This window comes from Salmo trutta, chromosome 14, assembly GCF_901001165.1.
Source record: "Salmo trutta chromosome 14, fSalTru1.1, whole genome shotgun sequence".
Classification (NCBI taxonomy): Eukaryota; Metazoa; Chordata; class Actinopteri; order Salmoniformes; family Salmonidae; genus Salmo; species Salmo trutta.
Window position 1 is genome coordinate 34,998,298 of NC_042970.1, and position 20,476 is coordinate 35,018,773.

Sequence of the window (20,476 nt, forward strand, 5' to 3'; positions counted from 1 at the left end):
GTTGTGTTGTGACAAGGTATGGATGATTTATAGTACATAGCCCTATCTTGTAAAAGACCAAGTCAATATTATGACAAGAACAGCTCAAATAAGCAAAGAGCAACAACAGTTCATCATTACTTTAAAACATGAAGGTCAGTCAATCCGTAAAATGTCAAGAACTTTGAACGTTTCTTCAAGTGCAGTCACAAAAACCATCAAGCACTATGATGAAACTGGCTCTCATGAGGACCACCACAGGAAAGGAAGACCCAGAGTTACCTCTTAAATATGGATAGTGATGTGCTGGGCCATACGCACTATCCTCTGTAGCGCATTGTGGTCAATGGCAAGCATTTGCCATACCAAGCGATGATACAGCCAGTCAAGATGCTCTCAATGGTGCAGCTGTCAGTGGCATGTGTTCATGGATGCCAAGGGAGCCAGGCTTCCCCAAAAAATGTACCAAAAACAAAACAAATAAAAATACAAAATAATAATTATTTTGTCTCTGTGTTTCATAAATTTCCTTCAATTCACAAGAGGCTGAATGTATCTCACCAGTTAAAGCATCCGAGTGAACGAAACAGCACCCCTCCGTCTCAGTATGTGTAGAGTATCTACAGTATCTGAAGCTGTCTGGTCAGAAAGAGTATGACATTGTTGCCGCCCGTAGCATTGAATGCAAGGGAAGCCAGAGAGCATTTGGCCTCTCTTGATAAAAAATGAATAAAAATGATTGCCAATCAGCGTTGAGATAGACTGAGTGAGCTCAGCTGTGAATGGTCCTGGCGCACAATAAAAAGTGTCAATGTAAGACAGTTTAGATTTGACTTCAGACCAATCACATAACAAACCAAACGTCATTATTAACAGAAAACATCTTGTTGTGTTGTCCTCCGGTGCCTAGCTAGCTAGCTAAAATCATCCCTTTCCTAAATTAGCCACGGATGGAGATAGAGATTTGTACTTGTGGTTTTACTTAAATCTCTGTACTGGCCAATGATTATAACGGCAATTCTGATCCAACCATAAATTCATACATTGTGCCCCTGGACTGAGAGAATGGAAGTTCAACAACGTAGCTTGATGTAGTATGCTAATGTGAACTAGCTGGCCTGGCACATCTTTGCCCATGAAAGGAAGTTAGGCTAGCGACTAGCAAACAAGTATTTTAGACAGGTAGTCTAGGAAAATGAAAATAAAAACTATATGACAAAATGTACTTTAGGCAACATGAAAGAGGAGGAAAGCATTGGTGAGTCAACATGTTTTTTCAACTTGCATGCACACACACATACACCACGTACACACACAGAAATCAGTACCATGGACAGCCACATCATATTTAGCTTACGTTGATTGGACTAAATCGTTTTTGGTATCTTTTAGTTGTCACTGTATTACACTAAGCATTGGTGATTAGATGATATTGAAGTTGAAATGGTGCTGGAATAGTGGAGGCAGCTCCTGTTTTCATTGCGCCTTGCGGTAACTCCGTGGTTTAACTCAAAAATGTTGGAAAATGTCAGAAACATTACCTTGCTTTACCATGCTGTAGGTCATGTTTGTTACATGCAGTATGTTTTGTGGACTTCAACAGACAGTTGTTGCTCTCCAGTTTTGTAATGAAACAAAATGTGTGGTTGAATTTATTCTGCCACTGTGTCTTCTTATTATCTCGGCCTTAGGCCTATATGTCAAGGTGTCAAGGCATATGAACTAACAGGTTATAGAGCAAAAAACGCTATTATCACAACACATAGGTTGTAATATGGCTTTTTCTTCTGAAATTCCCTGTGATTTTACCCACGCACCGCTACTGGCAGCTGTAGAACTTTTTAAGGTCATGAGGGCCCATGCCAAATCTTTTCATTTACATTTACATTACATTTAAGTCATTTAGCAGACGCTCTTATCCAGAGCGACTTACAAATTGGTGCATTCACCTTATGATATCCAGTGGAACAACCACTTTACAATAGTGCATCTAAATCTTTTAAGGGGGGGGGGTAGAAGGATTACTTTATCCTATCCCAGGTATTCCTTAAAGAGGTGGGGTTTCAGGTGTCTCCGGAAGGTGGTGATTGACTCCGCTGTCCTGGCGTCGTGAGGGAGCTTGTTCCACCATTGGGGTGCCAGAGCAGCGAACAGTTTGGACTGGGCTGAGCGGGAACCGTGCTTCCTCAGAGGTAGGGGGGCCAGCAGGCCAGAGGTGGATGAACGCAGTGCCCTCGTTTGGGTGTAGGGCCTGATCAGAGCCTGAAGGTATGGAGGTGCCGTTCCCCTCACTGCTCCGTAGGCAAGCACCATGGTCTTGTAGCGGATGCGAGCTTCAACTGGAAGCCAGTGGAGAGAGCGGAGGGATGTGAGAGAACTTGGGAAGGTTGAACACCAGACGGGCTGCGGCGTTCTGGATGAGTTGTAGGGGTTTAATGGCACAGGCAGGGAGCCCAGCCAACAGCGAGTTGCAGTAATCCAGACGAGGGATGACAAGTGCCTGGATTAGGACCTGCGTCGCTTCCTGTGTGAGGCAGGGTCGTACTCTGCGAATGTTGTAGAGCATGAACCTACAGGATCGGGTCACCGCCTTGATGTTAGTGGAGAACGACAGGGTGTTGTCCAGGATCACGCCAAGGTTCTTAGCACTCTGGGAGGAGGACACAAGGGAGTTGTCAACCGTGATGGCGAGATCATGGAACGGGCAGTCCTTCCCCGGGAGGAAGAGCAGCTCCGTCTTGCCGTGGTTCAGCTTGAGGTGGTGATCCGTCATCCACACTGATATGTTTGCCAGACATGCAGAGATGCGATTCGCCGCCTGGTTATCAGAAGGGGGAAAGGAGAAGATTAATTGTGTGTCGTCTGCATAGCAATAATAGGAGAGACCATGTGAGGATATGACAGAGCCAAGTGACTTGGTGTATAGCGAGAATAGGAGAGGGCCTAGAACAGAGCCCTGGGGGACACCAGTGGTGAGAGCGCGTGGTGCGGAGACAGATTCTCGCCACGCCGCCTGGTAGGAGCGACCTGTCAGGTAGGACGCAATCCAAGCGTGGGCCGCGCCGGAGATGCCCAACTCGGAGAGGGTGGAGAGGAGGATCTGATCGTTCACAGTATCAAAGGCAGCAGATAGGTCTAGAAGGATGAGAGCAGAGGAGAGAGAGTTAGCTTTAGCAGTGCGGAGAGCCTCCGTGACACAGAGAAGAGCAGTCTCAGTTGAATGCCCAGTCTTGAAACCTGACTGATTAGGATCAAGAAGGTCATTCTGAGAGAGATAGCAGGAGAGCTGGCCAAGGACGGCACGTTCAAGAGTTTTGGAGAGAAAAGAAAGAAGGGATACTGGTCTGTAGTTGTTGACATGGGAGGGATCGAGTGTAGGTTTTTTCAGAAGGGGTGCAACTCTCGCTCTCTTGAAGACGGAAGGGACGTAGCCAGCGGTCAAGGATGAGTTGATGAGCGAGGTGAGGTAGGGGAGAAGGTCTCCGGAAATGGTCTGGAGAAGAGAGGAGGGGATAGGGTCAAGTGGGCAGGTTGTTGGGCGGCCGGCCGTCACAAGACGCGAGATTTCATCTGGAGAGAGAGGGGAGAAAGAGGTCAAAGCACAGGGTAGGGCAGTGTGAGCAGGACCAGCGGTGTCGTTTGACTTAGCAAACGAGGATCGGATATCGTCAACCATCTTTTCAAAATGGTTGACGAAGTCATCCGCAGAGAGGGAGGAGGGGGGGGAGGGGGAGGAGGATTCAGGAGGGAGGAGAAGGTAGCAAAGAGCTTCCTAGGGTTAGAGGCAGATGCTTGGAATTTAGAGTGGTAGAAAGTGGCTTTAGCAGCAGAGACAGAAGAGGAGAATGTAGAGAGGAGGGAGTGAAAGGATGCCAGGTCCCGGAGCCCTGTTCTGTGAGCTCGCAGTGAGTTTTCAGCCTCCTGAGGTAATAGTGTCACGTCCTGACCAGTAAAGGGGCTGTTTGTTATTATAGTTTGCTCAGGGCGTGGCAGGGGGTGTTTGTTTAGGGTGTTTCGGGGTTGTTTGGGTTATGTTCTATGTTAGTGTATTTCTATGTTATTTCTAGTTGGTCTATTTCTATGTGGTGTTTATTGGGTTGACCTTCAATTGGAGGCAGCTGCTTCTCGTTGCCTCCGATTGAAGGTCCTATTTATAGGGGTGTTTGTTCTATGGGGTTTGGGGGTTGTTATTTCCTGGTTTAGTGTTTGTTGCACCTGACTGGACTGTTTGGAGTCGTTTGTTTTGTATACGTGTTTATTTTGTTTTTCCTTCTTCAAATAAAAAAGAAGATGAGTATACATTTTCCCGCTGCGTGTTGGTCCACTCCTTGTGACAAATAGCCATTGTCATGCCCTCCTCACGACAGTGTTGGTGTGTTTGAACCATGATAGGCCCTTAGTGCTGTGGACACCGAGGAACTTGAAGCTCTCGACGCGCTCCACTACAGCCCTGTCGATTTGAATGGGGGCGTGTTCTGCCCTCTGTTTCCTGTAGTCTACGATAAGCTCCTTTGTCTTGCCCACATTGAGGGAGAGGTTGCTGCCCTGGCACCATACTGACTCCCAATAGGCTGTCTCATTGTCGGTGATCAAGCCTACCACCGTTGTGTCATCGGTGCATATTGAACAATTATATTGCAAAGTACAGCCTTACCTAAGTATCTTGGGTCCATAAAATGGGGTATCAGCCTACTCAGTGACACCACAGAACACAACTGTCAAAGTCCTGCAATATGAGCTACAACACTAATATTTATAAACTCTTCATAGTTGTGATCTCTGGGTGTCACTTAGTAGGCTGATACTCCATTTCATCGACCCAAGATCCATAGGTAAGGCTGTACATTGCAATATGAATGTTCACTACACAGTAAGTTGACTGGTGAGCTAATATGGCTCTTTCCCCAGTGGTGACAAAGTCCTGCAATAAGAGCCACAACGCTAATATTTGTGTAAACACTTCACAGTTGTGTTCTGGATTGACACCCCAGTTCATGGACCCAAGATCCATAGCTAAAGCTGTACCATTGCAATATGAATGTTAAATACACACAACAGGCTGAATAGTGAGGGGATTTCCCACAGTTAAAGTCCTGCAATAGGAGATATGACGCTAATGTTTGTGTAAACTCTTCACAGTTGTAAACATTTCAGGGACCAAAGATCCATAGGCAAGGCTGTACAATGCATACAATATGCCCCAATGCTATTCTGAAGTTTAATAGAGCCACAGTGCGATTTCAACTGATTTAGATTTTTGGGTCAAATGAACGAATTGTCTTTTGTTGAATTTATATAACAACATTCCAAACTTGTTAAGCATTATCTTGTCCAAATATGGAATGATTCCACTATTCGTATCTGTTTGCATCGGTTTCAATTTGGGACTTTGATTTTGAAGGCGAACCACAAATTCTGCTATTATGGCTAATCGTTATTGTGGCTAGCTTCACATAGGTGCAAAAGCAGGCAAAAGCAATGAACAACTGCACCATGACATTGATCTACCATTGGTGTGTTAGATACCACCCACATGAGTTTGATTGACACCCCCTCATTATCATATTGGAGGAGGAAATACAGAAATAAATGAATGAATAAATATATAAATAAAATGAATAAATAATTAAAGTTTGAACAATTAGTTAATGCATAGATAATAATTAAATACATACAGATATGTAGAGAAAATATATACATTTTTATCAGTATTTTTGAATTTCCTTGCTCATTTAATTATGTGTTGATTTATTGTTTTATTTATCTATTTATGCATGCAATTATTTATTTATTAATTTAATTCTAATTATGGCAGGTTTGGACCTTCCATATCTCCTCACCTTCTTCTCCAACCCATTGGATGAGAAAGCCAGAGGTCCCGCCCCACTGACCATCACCTCCAATGGGTTTTGAGAAGAGGTGAGGCGAGAGCAGGAAGGACACAAGCATTCTGCAATTGAGATTCTCCCAGTGTGTAGGAACTTGAGGGAGGATTGCGCAGGTGTGCAGGTAGCAGTTGGGTCAAGGCAGTCAAAAGGAAGCAAAATGGTGCAAGAGGCAGCTGGGGGAATAAAAGCACCATGGGAGGACAGGTAAGTTCACAGTGAGTGCAGAAATGACCGTGAGCATGATATTTGAAGCTTAGATACAGATATGTTTTATTGGTAAATGATTTGACACATATTTAATAACCCCATTATCTGTATTCAACTGATTGCCTGGGAATGTTTGTATTTTCCGTATTGCATGGTAATGGCATTATGCTGAGACTCCTATTTTTCACTATAAAATGTATACTAAATAAAAACCAATGTTCCACAGAACATTGTACTAAAACACACATACAGGAAGGACTATGCAGCTACAACATTTGGTAACAGAATAAAACTGAGGGAGATTTTAACATCATTCTGTTACCAAACCTTTTTCCAGTAAACGACTTTTTTTTCGTTTTACATTGGAAATTGTTCAAAGTCATTGTCATACTTTACAATCAATGGTTTTTGTTTGGCATACAGCATAATTCCGTTACCATGGAATTGCCCATAGGCTACTCACTGTCTGACTATATAGATTACTGCACTTCATTGCTCATCGGGGGAGAAGATATGAGTGTCTTTTCATACCTGATAATGAACTAATTATTGTAGACTTGTCTAGCCTGAGATGTGGCAGTACATATTTAATCCCTATTATTGAGTGGGCTAGGTGACGAGGTAGCTGTAACTAGGTAAGAATAATTGCATGTCAACATTGTGCATTAGGATTTCTGCCCTTTGTTTGTGTCCATGTGTTTTTTTGGTGAGCTTGACCATTGTCTGTGAAAAGCCTCAGGTGCATGTGGGAGGGGTGTATATGTAATTCACTCCAGAGTGGGTGGGTGGATGGAGGTTGGGCAAAACAGGTGACAGTGTTTGTTTCGCCTCGCCACAGATTAACAACCACCTGACCCAGATCACTACCCACTGGCTGTGTCATTTTAAGAGAACCTGCCCTACAGACAGCTAACAGCAGAACCTGTGGCTGTGTTTGAAAGTGTAAAATTCATGATGCATTGTGGGTAAATGGTGACTGACTGATCTATAAATATTAATAAGTAGTTATTTATGATGCAAGGTGATTTGTAGATCAATCAGTCGGCAGTTGCCTTCACTGTCGGCTTCACTCTGTGAAGTGACTGCTTAGTCTACACTGTAAAAAAAATCCTGTTGTTTTTACGGTAATTTACTGGCAAACTGTAAGTTGCTGAAAAAATGTCCAGTATGTTAGAAACTTTACAGTAATGTACTGGTAAACCAAAGTTTATTTGGAATTTATGGTAACATACTGAACCTGTTTCTTTACAGTAATTTACAGGTAATTGGCTGCCAGTAAGCCACTTTAAAAACAAAAGGGTATCATTTTTTTGGTGTATACATACACAGCAAATTCTCCAGTGTTAGATAAACACAGCTTCTGTTAAGTTTAATACTGGTCCAGTGTCTATACGGGTCAACACTTTTCAGTGTTAAATTAACACACTGCTTAGTGTAAAGCCTTATTTGCATATTTCCCAGAGTGCCTTGCTGTTCGAGTGAATTGTAGTTACAACCCAAGACTGTATTTGTTAGTGAAAGAGACATGGTTGTTGCGTTCATCTATTTTCTGACTTGTGGCCTTCACCAAGTGAGCTCCTAAATGTACATGTCATTAATTAAATAATAGTACAACACATTTTTAGGTCCTACTTTGAGAGCCTAATGTTACCCTAATGCAGTGGCCTGACATTTGTGGTTTTCCAGCCTGCAAGTCACATTGTAATGAACTGTAAAGGGATGTGTAATTCTTATTGGAATCCAGCCAGAGTGAGGATCTCCAACCGCAACCTGCATTCAGAATGATTGCCGGGTTTGGGAAGATAAATGATGAGACTACCTAAACCAGCTGTACTGAAACAAACATTTCAGTAATGGGTGCAACAAGTTCAATTAACAGATTGTATTAGTTTAGAAAAATGTTTGTTATTTATTTGAGTAGCATAAGATTAATTCATCCATCAATACAAAAACAATTCTAAAAATCAACCTGCAATAGAGAATGCTGGGAAATATGGTAATGATGCCATGGTTTTGGTTTAACACTGGTTATTAATACCCACACTTGGGTTCATTTATACCAATGAGTGTTAATTTAACACCTGAATCAACACTATAAATGTTACACTGCAAAAAAAATCAACACTAGGCGATTTAGGAGTAACGGTTGGATCAGAGCTTGCATATGCCTGTGCCATAAAGGTCCAGACCTATTGGCTGATAGTAGGCTAACTACAGCATGATGATTATCGATTCTCTCCTTAAATGACCAGAGAGAAGGGGACACCAGAGTGACAGATTTCAGCCAACCCTGAGAGCAGCATGCAGCACATGCCTCGTAAGAACACACACACACACAAACACGATGTTGGCGGCATAATGTATGGCTGCCACTTTGCTATTTAGTTATAATTTTGCACAAAATGTATCCTCTACCATTTCTTATGATCAACAAGAACTTTTAAACATCAGATCGACCGTTACTAACCTCAATTCCAGCTTCGACTTCAACTCTACGCCGGGGTCTTTGTGTAATTTTACAACCCATTTTTCAGGCTATCCAAGAGGAAACGCTGGTGAAAAGAGGTGAAGGGAAAACCGGTGTCACGACTTCCGCCGAAGTTGGGGCCTCTCCTTGTTCGGGTGGTGTTCGGCGGTCATCGTCACCGGCCTTCTAGCTACAACCGATCCACGTTTCTTTTTCCATTTGTTATGTCTTGATTGTTCACACCTGGATCTCATCTCATTATGAGTATTTACTTATTTAACCCTCTGGTTCTCATTATGTTTTGTGTGTGATTGTTTGCTTGTCGTCGTGTTAGTTGGTTTGTGTCAGGATTGTTTATCCCTGCGTGGATTTTGAGTTTCTCCGTGAGTAAAGTACGTTATTTTACTCAGTTCTATGTCATGCGCTTGACTCTATCCTCACCTCCACGTAACTGACGCTAACAACCGGCCACATTCTATTGGACAATGTACAGTCTATTGATAATAAAATGGATGAACTCCCTTCGCGGATTTGCTATCAACGGGACTCTCGTAACTGAAATATTCTCTGCTTTTCTGTAACATGCACTGTAACAAATTGCTGTACATTTACAGTAAAACTTTGAGTCAACTACTGAAATTATAAATTACTTAAATGCGTCACCTTCTCCAATGTAAACATGGCGTCTACTGGCTGTCAACAATTAAATATAAGACAAAACACTTTTTTTGCAAATATATATTTTATTATTTATTTTTTACAGTCTTAATATATTATTTTAATAGATGCCTAAAACTCACAAGTTTTGAAAAACTCACTAACGCTTCTATAACTCTCGTGCCCTTGGAATGAGTGCAACCAATACCAAACTCCTCTCCAAAAAGACACAACATGCAGGCAAGCTAAATTGTGAGCCAGGGCAACACACTGGCTAAACGCAAAACCAATTGACTGCCTACCCTTGAAAGACAATCAGCTACCAAGTTGTCCTTACCACGGACATGTCTGATTTCAGGGGGAAACTCCTGCAATATCCATAGTAACTTTCCTCTCATGATTTTCCTCAGTGGAATGGCCTTTGGGAAACGAGTGGCAGCGCACATGATGGTTAAGAGAAACTAGTTACCACTCTTTGCTTTGGGCAAAGGACCAACACAATCCACCAGAACCCTTCTGAAAGGTTAGTCAAAACCAGGAATAGGCTGCAAAGGTGCAACCGACACGGCTTGGTTAGGTTTATCCGTCTGCTGGCAAACTCGACAGGATTTACAGTAAGCCACAACATCCTGTTTCAGACCAGGCCAAAAGAAGTTATGCAAGATATGGTCATACCCAAAAGTACAGTTCGTTGACCCAAAGATGGCATGCTATACTACCATCGTGAGCCAACCTCAGTATCTCTTGTTGAAGTATAACTGGAATGACAATTTGAGATACACTGGGCCAATCGTCTTGCCCAGAAGTGGTGTGAGAATGCCATTTCTTCATTAGAACACCATCTCTGTCAAAGTAACCCACGTGAACTTCCTCAAACTCCTCCGGACATATTTCAGCAAAAAAGATGAGAGGGAAACATCTTTACTCTTTTCAGCAATCAGTTGCTTCCTAGACATCGAAGTGTCAACTGTAGGAACCCTCTCTTCCTTCAGTGATCCAACAAACTCACTCACCTTTGGGGTTTTCAAAGGAGAGGTCAACTCAGGAGGTTTAGCGAAATCAGGATCACCCATAAATGTCTCGGACAGATCAACCATGGTGGGATCCCTGACATCCTCAACACTGCCGATCACTAACGAGGTGACACCAATCGGTGCACCCTATGTGCTAACGTGGCTCCCAAGTGGCACTGCGGTTTAAGGCACTACATCTCAGTGCTTGAGGTGTCACTACAGACCCTGGTTTGATCCCGGGCTGCATCACAACCGGCTGTGATCGGGAGTCCTGTAGGGCAACGCACAATTTGCCCAGCGTCGTCCTGTGTTAGGCCGTCATTGTAAAATTCAAATGTGTTCTTAACTGACTTTCCTAGTTAAATAAAAAAACATGATATACATGCTATTGTCCAACCTCAAAACATACATGGAAAAAATAAACCTATAACAAGGGGTATGCATCTTCAGCAACAGCAAATAGTGTGCTGACTCTAGTGCAGTGGAAGTCCCGATCCATTGTTCACCCGTCTTGGAATACCTGATGGTCAAATGCTGACCCTTCTACCTATCTAGAGAGCTTTCATCTGTTATCGTGACTACTGTATATATTCCTCCTTAGGACAAGAAAAAAAACGAACTGTACGAGGCTATGAACAAGCAGGAAACCATGAACCCGGAGGCTGCTTTTCTTGTTGCCAGGGATTTTAATTCCACTTCATTAAGACATGTAACACCCAACTTCCCTCGACATGTTTCTTTCATCATTAGGAGCGACAAAAACCACTGTTACTCTACCCACAAGCAAGCATACAAAGGCCCTCCCTCATCCCCCCCTTTCGGCAAATCAGATCATAACTCTATACTGCACAAGCAGAAGCTTAAACAGGAAGTACCTGTGATGTTCTCCGTTGGGAAATGGTCATCCGAATCGGAGGGTATGCTACGAGAGGGGTTGGTGCTGGAACTAGAAACTGGGATCCGTGCTATTGCTGGGGCCGGGACTGGATACCATGGGTTGATGCTGGGTCTGGTGTTGGGACTAGGGACCAGGAACCAGGGCTGCTGCAGGTGCTGGGTCTGGATCTGGGTTTGTAGAGGGGAGGAAGGACAACCTGAGGAGCCAGCAGACACACAAGGGAGCCCTAGATCCAGAGGTCAATGGTGATACTCCCTTGTGACCTGCTCGCTCCGGGTGAAGGTTTGATCTTTGGTTCTTCCTCCACGCCTCATCTGGTGCTGGGGCTTCTGCTGCAAAATGGCTACTGGGTTGGTGCTGGGCCGGATCTGGGTCTGTAGAGGGGAGGAAGGACAACCTGAGGAGCCAGTGGACACTCAAGACCCGGAGGTTAGTGATGGGACTCGCCTGTGGCATGCTCGCTCCGTGCATAGGTCTAGAGCTTTGGTGCTTCCTCCTCGCCTCTTCTGGTGTGGTGAAGAATGGCTCCTGGTTCTGGTCTGTTTCTGTGAGAGGGATAGGTGTAGAGCGAGGAAAGGGGAGAGAGATGGAGAGGGAGAAGGGGGGTGGTGGAGAGTATTTTCATTGGCCTGGGCTGGTGCTGAAGGAGGAGCGATGTGGCGGCAAGGCTGGGCGACAGTGGGAACATGGCCTGGGCACACTCACCAACAGGTGGTACATGTATTTGGTGTGAGTGCCTCCAAGAGGGCAGTTCTCTGTACGTACCTTGTGCCATCTATGAATTGATTCCTTCGTGGGGAGGCAAACATGAACAGTCGTCTGAGGAACGTCCTTCTGTTCGGAGTGTGTTGTCAGGGTCATGATGATTGGTTATTGGGGAGGTCTGATCACACACACTCACACTGTCACACACACACACCTAATTTGCTCACACACACAACACACACACACATTCATACTGACTCTACACACACGCACGTACACATTGACCTACAATCATCATATACGCTGCTACTAGCCTGTTTATCATACAGTATATCCTGATGCCTAGTCACCTTACCCCTATACATATCTAACCCTACCACTCCAGTATCCCTGCACATTGTAAATATGGTATTGGCACTGACCTGTATATACAGTGGGGGAAAAAAGTATTTGATCCCCTGCTGATTTTGTACGTTTGCCCACTTACAAAGAAATGATCAGTCTATAATTTTAATAGTAGGTTTATTTGAACAGTGAGAGACAGAATAACAAAAAAATCCAGAAAAACGCATGTCAAAAATGTTATAAAATGATTTGCAATTTAATGAGGGAAATAAGTATTTGACCCCTCTGCAAAACATGACTTAGTACTTGGTGGCAAAACCCTTGTTGGCAATCACAGAGGACAGACTTTTCTTGTAGTTGGCCACCAGGTTTGCACACATCTCAGGAGGGATTTTGTCCCACTCCTCTTTGCAGATCTTCTCCAAGTCATTAAGGTTTCGAGGCTGACATTTGGCAACTCGAACCTTCAGCTCCCTCCACATATTTTCTATGAGATTAAGGTCTGGAGACTGGCTAGGCCACTCCAGGACCTTAATGTGCTTCTTCTTGAGCCACTCCTTTGTTGCCTTGGCCGTGTGTTTTGTGTCATTGTCATGCTGGAATACCCATCCATGACCCATTTTCAATGCCCTGGCTTAGGGAAAGAGGTTCTCACCCAAGATTTGACGGTACATGGCCCCGTCTTTCGTCCCTTTGATGCGTTGAAGTTGTCCTGTCCCCTTAGCAGAAAAACACCCCCAAAACATAATGTTTCCACCTCCATGTTTGACGGTGGAGATAGTGTTCTTGGGGTCATAGGCAGCATTCCTCCTCCTCCAAACACGGCGAGTTGAGTTGATGTCAAAGAGCTCCATTTTGGTCTCATCTGACCACAACACTTTCACCAGTTGTCCTCTGAGTCATTCAGATGTTCATTGGCAAACTTCAGACGGGCATGTATATGTATTCTTGAGCAGGGGGACCTTGCGGGCGCTGCAGGATTTCAGTTTTTCACGGCGTAGTGTGTTACCAATTGTTTTCTTGGTGACTATGGTCCACGCTGCCTTGAGATCATTGACAAGATCCTCCCGTGTAGTTCTGGGCTGATTCCTCACCATTCTCATGATCATTGCAATTCCACGAGGTGAGATCTTGCATGGAGCCCCAGGCCGAGGGAGATTGACAGTTCTTTTGTGTTTCTTCCATTTGCGAATAATCGCACCAAATGTTGTCACCTTCTCACCAAGCTGCTTGGCAATGGTCTTGTAGCCCATTCCAGCCTTGTGTAGGTCTACAATCTTGTCCCTGACATCCTTGGAGAGCTCTTTGGTCTTGGCCATGGTGGAGAGTTTGGAATCTGATTGATTGATTGCTTCTGTGGACAGGTGTCTTTTTTACAGGTAACAAGCTGCGGTTAGGAGCACTCCCTTTAAGAGTGTGCTCCTAATCTCAGCTTGTTACCTGCATAAAAGACACCTGGGAGCCAGAAATCTTTCTGATTGAGAGGGGGTCAAATACTTATTTCCCTCATTAAAATGCAAATCAATTTATAACATTTCTGACATGCGTTTTTTTGGATATTTTTGTTGTTATTCTGTCTCTCACTGTTCAAATAAACCTACCATTAAAATTATAGACTGATCCTTTCTTTGTCAGTGGGCAAATGTACAAAATCAGCAGGGGATCAAATACTTTTTTCCCCCACTGTAGCTTACTTACTTTCTCGTGCTCTTCTTATTTCTATTTGTCGTGTTTTTGTTTTACTTGACTTTTTAATACTTTTTTATAGTACTACTGACAATAAAACAGCAACATTTTCTCTCAGACCTTGCGGGGGGCCCCGCAAAACTGTGGTACGCCACTGACACCATACTGTATACTAAATGTATGCCTGTTTTCCCCCATAGAGGGGAGGGTGCGTTGCAGTCCATTTAACCTGCCAGAGATAAACCCAGACAGGCTGAAGACTGCCAAGGCTCTGGTGGAGAAGGCTGTCCAGGTAAGACAGTTGTCTCTCTCAGAGGCGTCATGCCCATAGGGAGCACAGGGGCACAAAGTTTGGTTCCCAATCTCCCAACCTCATAACTAGCTACCAAGAAGCCATTTCAGTCTATCAATCAAGTTAGAGTAGCTAGCTTGTCTAACTATCTTGCATGCTGGCAAGGTTGGTAGACTTTAGAAAAGCAAGCAATAACTTATATTTCTATATTTAAGGTGACTGAGAACACATTCACAGCAATGATCTGGGGAATAGTTACATGGGAGAGGAGGAATGAGACAATTGGAAGCTGGGGATGATTAGATGGCCCTGATGGTATGAGGGCCAGATTAGGAATTTAGCCAGGAAACCAGTATTAACACCCCTACTCTTACAAAAAGTGCCATGGGATCTTTAGCGACCACAGAGAGTCAGGACATCCGAAAGACAACATCTTACACAGGGAAATGTCCCCAATCACTGTTCTGGGGCATAAGACCAGAGGAAAGACCACCACCTACTGGCCCTCCAACACCACTTCCAGCAGCATCTGGTTTCCCATCCAGGGACAAACGATGAGCAATCCTGCTTAGCGTCAAAGGCAAGCCAGCAGTGGGATGCATGGTGGTATGCTGCTGCCAAACTAAATGTATTGAATAAGACTCCCATTCCTTTAAAAAAAAAAAAAAAGATTTTAGCAGAGAAGCCCCTCAGCCATCCTCACATACTTTTTTGGTCCCCTTTAGATTTTTGGGGTGCATGACGCCCCTGGTCTCTTTCTCTCTCTTCTCTCCACACAACCACTGTCTGGGCCTACAACAGACACACCACAATCAACACATTACCTACAGCAGTGGTCACCCACCCTGGCCACACTGAAGAGCAACAGGGTATGCAGGGTTTGGCTCCAGCCCAGCACTAAGGCACCTGATTCACACCTGATCCAAAGGCTAGAGGAAAAAGCCTTCATACACTGCAGCTCTCCTGGACCAGGGCTGCAGACCAACTGACCTAAAGACACTTCCCTACCCTCTCTCTCTCTCTCTCTCTCTCTCTCAGCTGCGGAGGGTTTTCTCTGTACAGGGCCCCTATCCTGTGATCCGTGCTGCCTTGCAGGCCAGAGGTTGGGTGGAGCGTCGACTGCCACGCCCCGCCCCAAAACCAGCAGGCCATTGTCATGGTGAAGACGATGGTGAGGATGGGGATGACAGTAATGATGGCAACGGTAAGACGGAAGCTCTTCATTGGGCAAGCACATTAGGTTTGAATACATTTGTCAACCTACAATCAGACAGTGGCAAGGAAACTTTCTAGGAAGAAACTTGCTCTTGTGAGGTATTCTGTAGTCCACAAAGGCTGTAAGAGAGACTTCAACAGTTTTAAGTTTGAGCCTACTCATACAGTATAAGGTAAAGCAGAATCCCTGCTAATGGTATGGATAGGGCACTTAGATTAATAGCTGTAGTGTAAATGTAATGGGAGCACCGGTAGGATGCTCCTAGTCCTAAGAATAAGATACAACCTGAGCCTATACCACATCAACCAAGATATGTCACACCGCACACATTACTCTCCTGTCAGGACAGAGCTTGTCATCACTCGAGTAAGAAGTTGACCCCGACCACAAATCTAGGATCAGATTAGCCTACTAAAAACCTAACCTTAACCATTAGGGGGATTCGAAAATATTTGGTCCTGTATCAGTGGTTAGGAGCAACTACCTTCTCCCATGTCTAGTCCTATGTTCTACATACTTTTATTCTCTCTCTTCTTTTTCAGACAGAGGGGTGAAGGGGGCGAGGGGGCACGACCCTGATGACATGTATGACCTCATGGTGAGCTGCTGTTTGATGTGGTGTCATTGCTAGATTTTCCCCTTTCCTGTCACTCTTTCACTCACCCTTTCTTCCCCCAGTCTCGTCTGGTGCGAAATGAAACAACATACTTCTACTGGACGACACGGAGGGATGAGATTGACTGCCGCTCGTTACGGAAGGACCAGATGACCAATCACTATGCAAAGTCGGGCACTTTCACCACCAAGGTCACAGTCTGAATACAGATTGCACTCAATTCACTTAAGGAAATAACTGGAATACTCAGGCTATATTCTAGTGCCTCTCTCTCCCTCCCTTCTATTTTATTCTATTATCCTACTATTCTTTTCTTTACTTTATTCTATTTTATTCAGGGATACATAATAAGAGTAATTATAATCTCTCTCTCTCTCTCTCTCTTTCTCTCTCTCAGGTGGGTCTGTGTGTGAACTTGAGGAACCTTCAGTGGTTTGATGCTACAAACCCAGACACATTCTTCCCACGATGCTACAGGCTCGGGGCAAACGATGAGAAACATGCCTTCATTGGTCAGGTCACTCTCTAACTGTCATTCTGTCCTGCACCCCAAGATGCATGTCTTTCTTCCTGTGATAGCTCAAGGTAGTAGTTTCCCTTAGGATCAGATGACCTTAACCCAAAGTCTATAACCTTAACCATTAAAGGAATGTAACAGTATCTGATCCTGTATCAGTGGTTAGAGAGACCTTCTACCCACTTCTCCCTGAAGGCACTTGTCCTTCTGCAAGCACCTCTCCATCCCCAATTCACAGTCAACATTACTGTATAGTACATGTTTATTATGAATGTCTAATTGAGAAAAATCATATTTTTCATGACCCTTTCTCTCTCTTTCTCTGGCCCCGCTCCCCTTCTCTCTCATCCCCTTTTTTAGAAGACTTCAGGAGGACCGCATGTACTAGTCTACTCCAGCACATAGTGGAACGGAGTGATGGAGAGGGAAGAGAGCGAGTAGAGGCAGAGGAAGAAAAGGTGGAAGAGAACTTGTCACAATCCGAGGGTATCAGAGTGATATACTGCACACACACAATAAATTGCAATACATTGTGCCATTCTCAATGTCAAGCCAATACGTCTTCCCCAGGCCCTAGGAAACGCAGAGCAACTCGATTGGTCAGTCCAAGAATGATTGACAAGGCTTTGCACGTATGCCAGGAGTTTCTCAACAGCTTGGACCACAGTGACATTGATGTCACCATGGAAACGCCACCCTCCCTCACAGAACAGCAGTGGGTCAAGTTCATGCATGACTACTACCTGGTCGTCCAGTGAGTGTGTTGTGTGTAGTCAAGGGCCCTTAGTTAGTCATTCATAGCTTCATTGTCTTTGCTCAGCTAACCCATAGGTACATACTAGCACTCGACTAAGGTATTTGGTTCAAATACCCCCCTCTGTGTTTCTCCCTCCCTCTCTGTGTGTGTGTGTGTGTGTGTGTGTGTGTTTGTGCTCGTAGTGAAGGTGTTGGGATCGAGGGCAGTGGTGTGTATGTGGAGCGTTGTCAGGCCATGCTGAATAGACTACAGGTGTGTCCACAGCTGGAGACGGATGGCCTCCACAACATCTGGATCATCAAACCAGGGGCCAAGTCACGGGGCAGGGGTGAGGCTGGCTCTGTCTGTGTGTGTGTCTGAGGGACAAGTTGATATGATGCGTGGGGCAGGTTGGGTGTGTGTCATAGGGTTTGCTGTGTATGTTAATGTTTATTTTAACGTTCATGTGTTTTTGTAACTCTTTCTCTTTCATATCTTATTAATGTCTACCCTTACACCCTCATTCCCCCGCTTTCTTTCCTTGTACTCCTCTCTCTCTCTCTCCCTCTCGTTGTCCCTCTTTCCTATCTTATATGCCATTCTCTTTTTGTCTCTCCCCCCTTTCTCCCTCCCTCTCAATCACCCTCTCTCTCCTCCTCCCACTCCCCTCCAGGTATAATGTGTATGAATCGCCTGGAGGAGATCTTGAGGCTGGTGGACAGTGACCCGTCCCTAATCAAGGACAGTAAGTGGGTGGTGCAGAAGTACCTGGAGCGCCCCCTGTTGGTCTATGCCACCAAGTTCGACCTGCGCCAGTGGTTCCTGGTCACAGACTGGAACCCCCTGACCGTGTGGTTCTACCGCGAGTGCTACCTGCGCTTCTCCACCCAACCCTACTCCACACAGACCCTGGATAGGTAAGAGAGAAGGGGGGGGGGATGAGTGTGAAAGGTGGAGGGGGGAGAATGAATGAATGAATGAATGAATGAATGAATGAAAGAGAGAGAGAGAGAGAGAGAGAGAGAGAAAGAAGTGGGAGGCATGAGAAAGAGAATTTGCTTATTTACCTGATCCACATCAGTTTTCCTTTATCAAGGGGTATTCTAGAGCAGTAATACCAAAAATATCAATAGTCCATTCTGTCCATCTCTCGCTTTCTCTCTATGCCTCCATCAGCACAGTCCACCTGTGCAACAACTCCATTCAGAAGCATTTCCAGCCGTCTCAATGGCGCCACCCGGAGGTGCCCAAGGACAACATGTGGTCGTGCTCCCAGTTCCGGGCCTTCCTGCGTGCCCAGGGCCAGGGGGCATCGTGGGGGGCGCTGGTGGTGCCTGGGATGCAGCGGGCAGTGGTCCACGCCCTCCAGACGGCCCAAGACCTGGTGGAGGGGCGCAGGGGCAGCTTTGAGCTCTACGGGGCAGACTTCATGCTGGGTCGGGACCTGAGGCCCTGGCTACTGGAGATCAACGCCAGCCCCACGATGGCCCCCTCCACGGCAGTCACCGCCCGTCTCTGCCCTGCCGTGCAGCTGGATACCCTCAAGGTGGTGCTGGACCGACGGGCGGACCCTGGTGCCTATACAGGGGGCTTTCAGCTTATCTACAAACAGGTGAGGCCAAGGATATATTAATAGACAGACATACATGCAGATCATTCGGACACAAGCTTGATGATCACATATGATGAGTCTATGCAGACTATGCAAAGCATTCCCAGGTACTATAAGGCATGAATAATACCCAGGCCCCATCAGGAGTGTGTGAACATATCTCTTTTCCTCATTCTCCCAGGCTACAGTTGAAGTCCCTCAGTACATGGGAGTTAACCTGCTGGTGGAGGGAGCCCCACTAAGACGACCCCGACTGCCCCCACATAGAATCCGTGCCATCCTTGACCCCCCTCTCACCACACACATTCACACCCGTACCAACCAGTCAGCCCCAGAAGCAGAAGACAAACCCTCCAGTCATAGACCATCCCCATGCCGCCGCCCCTCGGGCAAAGAGAACCAATCAGGGTTAAGGGGGAATAGGTTCCACAAACGAGATGAAGAGGGTGGAGCTCTGGGGCGCCAGCACACCTCCCCTACTCTGAGGTTGTCTCAGAGAATGGCAACAGAGCGCCCTCTGGCACTCCACAGCGAGCACCAGAAGAGGGCTCGTTGCCTGGGGATGAGTCTGAGCAGCAATTGGCCTCTCCGCCTGGTACCCAGGACTCTGTCCCACTCCCTTAGCACCCCCTGTGGCATATTAGGGGGTGACACCCACCCCTCTCACCCTAACCCCCACCCCAGGCCTGCCCCAGGACCCCGCACCGCCCGACCCTTCCTCCCCCAGTCCTCCCTGGGACCACCACGCAAGGCTCCAACCCGGAGCCTGCCCACACTCTACGGCCCCATCCCAGCCCTGGAGGTCTTTGGCCTGCGCCCCAGCCCACTGACAGAACCCTTATCTGGGCCCTGCCCAACTCTGGCCTCCGACCCTGGCCTCCGCATACACCAGTTCCTCCCCCACTTCCACAGGCAGGCTATGGCCACCTATAAAGGAGACTGCGCCAGCGGAGGACCCAAATCCTCTTGACGTAAATCCTTATCTGAAACATAAGGGAAAACACAAAACTGACTTTGGCTTAGCATCTATGGGTAACGTCATAATGTACTTGACACACGGGGCTTTGCAGGGAGGAAACGATCTCTTAAACTGTCATCTTGTGTTACTTACTCACTTTTGGAATTTTATTTGTCTTGAAAGTAAAATTAAATAGAACATGAAATAAAGACTTTCCATCTATGAAGTTAATGTGTCTTGTATTCAGTGTTAGACTACACATACAGGACCGCCTGCAGATATCACTATCAGTGATCCTAAGGATGAGTTTTTGTTAACTGGGTTCTTCCTGTGTTGGTAATTGTATTTGGTTGTACATAAATGATAGATAATTCAAATGGCATTCAAGTGAAAAAGTTTTTAAAAAGGTATTCAACCATTTCAGGAAATATCTAGTCAATATATCCAAAGCAACCAATCAGTTAACTCAAAAGTAGACAAGGAAAAAAAGCAGATTACAAAAGAAATCACAATTTAATTTATTTGTTTAACAATGATTGCTGAATGTAAATCTTGCCTGTCTGAATGCTGAATGTAGATATTGTCTGTCTTTTTTATTTAATCTTGAGTGGTTGGTCTGGTGGAGTGGTTGGCGGTCTGTCTGTGTCTTTTTATTGGGGGAGGGGAAGGGGTGAGGTCTGAGTT

The 20,476-nt window shown here is 45.4% G+C and overlaps 1 protein-coding gene across 3 annotated transcripts; it reads left to right on the top strand.

Moving 5' to 3' along the window:
* The first annotated feature begins 5,983 nt into the window (after window positions 1-5,983).
* On the top strand, window positions 5,984-19,985 carry ttll3 (tubulin tyrosine ligase-like family, member 3). Of its 3 annotated transcripts, XM_029775470.1 has the most exons (14): window positions 5,984-6,071; window positions 8,327-8,391; window positions 8,609-8,805; window positions 14,046-14,137; window positions 15,176-15,341; window positions 15,896-15,951; window positions 16,032-16,160; window positions 16,367-16,481; window positions 16,847-16,972; window positions 17,057-17,240; window positions 17,426-17,571; window positions 17,896-18,139; window positions 18,399-18,834; window positions 19,016-19,985. In XM_029775470.1, exons 3-14 carry the CDS (start codon window positions 8,802-8,804, stop codon window positions 19,802-19,804), a joined length of 2,487 nt encoding a protein of 828 aa, XP_029631330.1. In that variant the 5' UTR covers window positions 5,984-6,071; window positions 8,327-8,391; window positions 8,609-8,801; the 3' UTR covers window positions 19,805-19,985. The 3 variants fall into 3 exon arrangements, with proteins under 3 accessions (XP_029631330.1, XP_029631331.1, XP_029631329.1); XM_029775471.1 differs by having other exon boundaries at window positions 8,327-8,805; XM_029775469.1 differs by lacking the exon at window positions 8,609-8,805.
* The last annotated feature ends 491 nt before the right edge of the window (window positions 19,986-20,476 follow it).